This window comes from Mercenaria mercenaria, chromosome 2, assembly GCF_021730395.1.
Source record: "Mercenaria mercenaria strain notata chromosome 2, MADL_Memer_1, whole genome shotgun sequence".
Lineage (NCBI taxonomy): Eukaryota > Metazoa > Mollusca > Bivalvia > Venerida > Veneridae > Mercenaria > Mercenaria mercenaria.
Window position 1 is genome coordinate 111,733,073 of NC_069362.1, and position 6,958 is coordinate 111,740,030.

Here is a 6,958-nt window from a genome sequence, read left to right on the forward strand (position 1 = left end):
AGCTGTACATAAGACATCATGCTCGGCTTTTCTGAATCAGAGCTTTGCCAGTAAAAGGGGCATTATAGTCAGAAGCTTTGGAAGTACAGAGCTATTGGTCATTATATAAAACTTAATTAAAAATATTCTATGTTAAAAAGGGGCATAACTCTGTCTAGATTCAGACTTAAGAGTATTGTTTCTCCAGGTATAAACTTTGACAGTAAGTAACTGTTCTAAGTTTCAAATCAGAATTAATAGATCTAGTAACACTCACATAGATATTTGATGTATCAAAAACTTTGTAAAGTCAGCTAAGAATGCTACATTTTCATAGCAGTAAATATTCAAGTCACATATGTATGTGATAAGTATGGCGTAAGGTTATGCATTGTTGTTTATTACATATTTTCTAACAGCATTTTCAAAAGCATGCATTATTTGATTACAGTGTACTGTATGACAATGTTATTACCCCTTTTTTTACGAGTTCGCTTTGTTGTGCGTCTGCAGGTCAGATTTTCTCAATCCCTAGGGATTTACTATTTAATTTAAAAGGTCTATACATTCTATTTTAAGGTTTTTATTAGTCAGTCGAGAACCAAATGAAGACAAATATATTTCTTCGCTCTTCGCTCGCTCCTGATTTTCTCAAAAACCTAAAAAAATATTTAAATTATTTTTTCGCTCGCCGCCTCAATTTTTTTCAGAAAAAAATCCGATGAACAACTTATCAATTTGGTGTGGCCTTAGACAAAGTATTTATGCTCTCTAATTAATTTGAATTCTGTCATGTTTCGGAATATAAGAATATTATATAGGTTTGTGCTAAGGTACATTGTATATAACTGGTGTTGCGAATTTCAGTGTAATTAAAAGACAGACACAGTCAAACTATTTTTAGTTTGGACAGAACCTTCACAGATTAAACGGGGCGTTTACCAAAATGATACTGCCCGAATGGCAAACAGTGCAGATATGTTCGCAAAGGCAGACTCAGTCGTGTCCAGCTTGATAAGAAGGCAATCAAGTTTCGTTTTAGATTTTAAAAAAAAAGCTCTTTGTTTTACTGATTTTTTTTCAGAGTAGAAATAACAACTTACAAGAATATCGTAAAACACAAGGTTATAAAAGAAGCTTATACATTTTTAGAAAACATTTATAGACTATATGCAACTCTGTAAAATTAAAATATATATTCTTTGTATCACATTTAACTTGACCAGGTGGGCTTTGAAATGTACATATCTATAGTTTGACTTAGGAATTTAGTCGTATAGTGTGTGAATAACGCCACCGAACACATAAAATTGCTGCAACGTGTTTAAACGCTATCAGTAATTTTAGCTATTAGTTACAATAATTGGTTTCCAACAACATGTTTTAATATAGAAATATGCAAAAAATGTTGCTCCATAGCAATTCAAATAGTAAATACGTAGCATATACCAAACATATGGCATTTGCAAAATGGATAGATGTATTAGCTTATTTTGAGTCAAATGCTGAATTAATATTTCCCATTATACATAATTAGCCGCACTCTCCCCCTGACATTGTTCACGTGACAAAACATTTTCAGCAAACATCACTTTCATCATAGCTCTGTAAGTGGGATATTGGATTCTTCGTATCTAAAATGGTTATCGGAGGTAAAACATTTTGTATTTTAAACTAAGTTCTGGAAAGTTTTAAAATCCTTCATTCAATTTCTGTATTACGGACTAATAACATATATAAGTGTTTTAATTTAGAAAGATAGCGTTGGGTTCAATTCTTAATGGCTTCTGTTTGTTTTGTAAATACGATTTGTCGTAGGTGAAAGTTTTTGAATGACACATTTAAAATAAATTCTTGCAAATGTTACTAGTATAAACGTATTGTTCTACAACAGTATAGTTTACTTAACATTATGAATTATCGGTAATGGGTGACGTTTTGTTCAAAACCTGATTACTTAAATAGCCGCAATCATTGGTATTCTGGTTGGCCTGTGCTCTGTCCATGCCGATTCGTGTGGAAGATACGGTAACTTCACCGGCATCGTTTTTGAGTGCCGTCGAGAAGAAGGTGGAATGCTTGTTTTATCAGAGCTGTCTGCATCGCATTATGGTGACGACACAGAGATAACTAAGACAGACCTTGTGGAAGACATCGAAGCTTATTGCCGGTAAGCATAACAAAATTCAATTCCTGTTATTCAGCATGCTTTCTTTTTCTCTCACAATTTAGCTGGAAATATTAATGTGAACTTTTTTTCCTTTAATCGTTTTGTTTCCAGATAGCTGATGTGTACGGAAAGTAATTTATTAATTTTGATAGCTCTTGATTTAAATTAAGATGACTAATAGGGATTATTGTATGAATCACTTACAAATAACTGAGGTGTCATAGGAAAAACTTTATAGCTGGAAAAAGTAGAGAAATTATTTTAAGATTATAAATAAATGCAGTTCATATGTGTGTCTAAACATTTAATAAATCTGACATTTTGTTTTTGTTGCCATGGGAACAAAATGGTCGTCAATTTGACTAATTATTTAAATGCTCATAACTTTCTCATTTTTCCTCCGATTTTGAAAATTCTTTCACATCGTTAAAAAACTTTAAGAAGTCCCAACTCACAAAATTAACATTAGAACAAGGTTGCCTTTCCCTTTAAATAGCCCGTGGTAACTCCTCCCAATAAAATCCTCAGAAACCGGGCTATGAAATTCCTAGATACTTACGCAAGAATAAGTCAGACAAGTCATTAACATAGACTATGATTAGCATGTTATTTGTACTTTATTTTGTCACAAAACCTATTCTTTTCAATACCAAATAAATTACCTCAGAACGCTCAGAATGCACTAGATGGATTCATTTTTGTACTTCTTCAAAAATTCCCGGGGGACACTCCCCCTCCCTAGTTACTCTACCACAAATATTTTACGCCCTCCCCAATATTAAATCCTGTATCGGCTCCTGCTGCCAGTAGTTTAACAGAATTAGTCGCTTAAACTGATATGTTTAAATTCTCCATACATATATTAACACCACAATAATGAATAAGGTATATTAAACCAAAATTTTGCATCTGTAAACATGAATAGTTACTACATATATTTCATATAAAGTAATAGAAAGAGCATTGAAACTAGAGGGTAAAAGATTTGTACGAGGGGGCGTAGCCCCCGAGTATAAATTGTTTACCCGAGAGTTTTGATGTTCTTTCTGTTTTGTATCATAGCCATCCATATATGGAAGTTTTAGGCGGTCCACATTGCCATATACAGCAGTTCAGTGAGTACTTAAAATCCTTGCTTTACAAATGTGTAAAGCCCAGGTAAAATAAACCAATGCTAGAGCAGAAAATCAATAAAATACACCTTGCTGTCTACTGTTCCAGACACTGGCATACTTTCCTATCTAACAGTGCGGTAACTAGCATGCGGGTATTAAATACCTGCACACTTTTAGTTAACGCACCCTGTAGTCAAGAGTATAGGAATTATCTGCACCAAATTTGTTAAGAAAAAACACCGAGCTATGATACAATATAAAATTAAGGCCTATGCTATTTTGAAAGTATGAATTAGGTGGGTTGGGTACATGATATTATTTCTGAGGAATCTCGAATTTACTGTAAAACAAACTTTATTCCAATGTGACAATACATTAAAACCATGATGTGCTGAACTCTTACTTTATTTAAGATAAGTGGGAAAAGTTATCAGTATATTTCTGTCACAATTTTCGGACAGTATTCTATGTCATCATGCATTACTGCGATATCTATTACATACATAATAAAGCTGAACTATCCGTGTAAATGAGGTGAGACCTATTTTTCAATTTCCGTTTATTACTTTTCTAAAAAAACACACATTACAATTTACCAAGTGTTGACAAAATTTGTCATTTTGTGCACATGCCTTTACACATTAAAGAAGTCCGAACTATAGGTATGGTGAGCAAGACTAGAGAAGGTAATAAAAATACTCTTGACCTAGAGAATGCTGCTACTACCTACTGCCTACTAAACTTCAAAGTTTAAGTTTAAAATGATATTGAACACGCTTGTATTAATTTAAGTTAAAAAAGCTAGATAAAAATCAAATAGATCATTTCGGTCATATTAGACAGTGGGAAAGCAAACATATCGTACGTATTATTTAGCATGGAGGATTTGCCCTGTGAATACATACTTTTTACACTTAACATTTAATTCCACGAGTACATACACACATACGTATATATATATTCACCTTTACACACTAGGAATATGTTTGCTTTACATGTAAGATCAAAGCATTAACCCCTCGTTAAATTATAATGCATGTGGGGTTCACTGTTGCGTATTCATTATATAAAAATGTAAACTAACAAACAAACAAACAAAAACGGGAACAATGTTTATTTGTCTGATCGAGTGTTACACCGAAACGACACAATAAACGTTTTCAAGTTTTTTTTTGGTGGGGAAAACTCCTGGTGCCCCTGACATTTTTTTTTTTTTTTGGGGGGGGGGGGGGGTGCGCTCGTACTAGTTACTAGACCGAGACACAAACCTCAGCTGCTGCATGGCTTTCTTACGTGAAAAGTTTTACACCTCAAGTGAGGTTTCGATCCCAAGTCGGTGATGGGCGAGGAATTCGAAGCCAGCGACTATGACCATCAAGTTTTTCTTTTGCAAGTATAGAACTTAAATATTCAATGAAATTGCGTGAACATGTGATACTCTCAATGATATTTACCACGTCGGAAATTACAAATGGTTTACCGAATGCACCATACTTTTAATTTCAAAAGTTTACACATCATATGGTTCGAAAATCACGAAATTGACGTTCTTGAACGTATATGTGAGTCGTCATGTTTTAAAATGTAAACAAAGTAATAAAAGTAACTGTTTTCATGTTCGTGGTAAAGATCGACTTGTGATTGTCAATGTTCCCGGTACGGAATATATATGAATGAATAAACACGAGCTGTTTCATCTTACAGGAGTAGCTTCCTCGCTTGGCGCTTAGCATGAAGAGGGTAGTGCTCAGACTGGTCAGCCCGGTGTCAGTATAATATGATTCGTAGGGGGGTATCATGTCACTTGTCTACGGCGTGATATTCCAGTGAGGTGGCACTATAAAGTTGGGCAATGTGCTCACTGCTACAAGTAGACGCCGTCGATTATATGACTGAAAAATTGTTGTAAACCCGAACACACCCACACATACAAGACTAATAAGAACATAGTATTAGCGATTGTTTATTTAGTGAATTTATGTTCTAGTAACCTTTGACACTGATTTCGAGGACAAGCCGGGTTTGTGACGTATACATGTCTGTTGTTGGGCTGGAAAAAAGTAAATTAAAATATATATGCATAAATTCTTCGTTATTTCTGTGCATACAATTCGGTTTTATAAATATCCGAAAATTACAGGAAATAAAACATATCTATTTGAAAAAGTCACGATCTTTCATCATTTGTTTGTTTGGCGCATGTTTACAAATATGTTAGTAGGCCGTGATCTCCGTAAAGCCGTGAAAAGAGATAATTGTGATAACGTTGGTTTTATTTTGGAATTGTGCGTGATCGTTAAGTGATCAGAAAGATCGGACGGTGGGATTTTATGAAAAAGTTATGCTATTTAGATTAGAAAGTGTGTCGTACTCCACAATAAGGAAATCTAAGGTAAAATAGATCTACTCCTTTTATTTCGGTACACGTGTGTTTTGTGTAACACAGTTTAACGACGATTTTTTAGAAAACTAGATCTCAGCTCATTCACACTGACATGTCCTTGATTGATGAATGTATATGTTGTATAGATATGAGAGACTTAAAATATCAAATACTTGCACCGAAAATTTCTATGCATTTTCCTCTATTGCACTGTTGGGACATACTTTTGAGTGTCATTGATACTTTGTAATTTACTTGGAGATATATTTTTTTATTAACAGTAGTTTCTTTTTGATCTCCATGCATTTCTCGCGTTGTTACGACAATATCAGTTTTACATAGGAATTTTGCATTGTCAAAATATGCCTTAAAACCCTCATTTGTGTATTAGCAGTACTACGCATCGTGTTTAGGTTGTACGCATTGTATTATACACGTATCATAGATTATAACAATCGGCTGTTACTCCATGATATTTTATTATGAATATGCATACGTAATTTATCTGTTCATTAAATAAATATAATTACATTTGATGAAGTCTTTCTACATTTGCAGTGAAAAGCTAGATTCTATTTTTTATGTGAATAATGGCCATTGGACGATGGCCATTTGATATTTTTTTTAAAAATACTTGTTTAACTGTTGTCAACAGGTTTTATTATAATTATCAAATGTATGTTTGATCCATTCAGAAACGTAATCCCAAAATACAAGGAGTGTATATCTGGCTCATCGGGTCTGCAGAAGTGTGGACTTCAGCGTAGCAAGAAATTTGAATCATTGTTATCAATATTATGATAGCGTTGATTTGTTAAAACTTTAAGGCATTAATTCTAACATTTTTGTTTACTTCTGTCAACCAAGAAATCATCTATTTAATGTTCCTTTTTCATTTAAAAGTTAATGTTACATTATCTATCAGTTTGATTAATATACTAATATCAGTTTCTTAATTATGTTGTTCTTTTATCTGATAGGTGCATTGCTGTTGCGATATTTACATTTTACATCGACTATGATTTTTATATATAATACTAGATTCTGTATATTTCAATTTTGTACACATCCCTGCAATCATCCGTGCATTGATAATGGGGGTTCAATTTGGCGCTTTGTTTAAACGGGTATTTATCTTTGTTTTGTGTGACTGTGAAGTGTATCAATGCTGTCATTTACGTGAGAAATAAAGCATTTTTTGAATTTCAGAAACACATGCATTGTACTGAGATATTTTTACAATCATCACATGGCAGTTAAAGACGTTTTTCTGACAGCAAATATCTTTTAATGTAGTCCTTTGAATTAAAG

The 6,958-nt window shown here is 33.4% G+C and overlaps 1 protein-coding gene across 1 annotated transcript; it reads left to right on the plus strand.

The window, feature by feature from the left end:
* The first annotated feature begins 1,487 nt into the window (after positions 1-1,487).
* On the plus strand, positions 1,488-6,448 carry LOC123564925 (uncharacterized). Its single transcript, XM_053527846.1, has 3 exons — positions 1,488-1,631; positions 1,945-2,149; positions 6,343-6,448. Exons 1-3 carry the CDS (start codon positions 1,619-1,621, stop codon positions 6,446-6,448), a joined length of 324 nt encoding a protein of 107 aa, XP_053383821.1. The 5' UTR covers positions 1,488-1,618.
* The last annotated feature ends 510 nt before the right edge of the window (positions 6,449-6,958 follow it).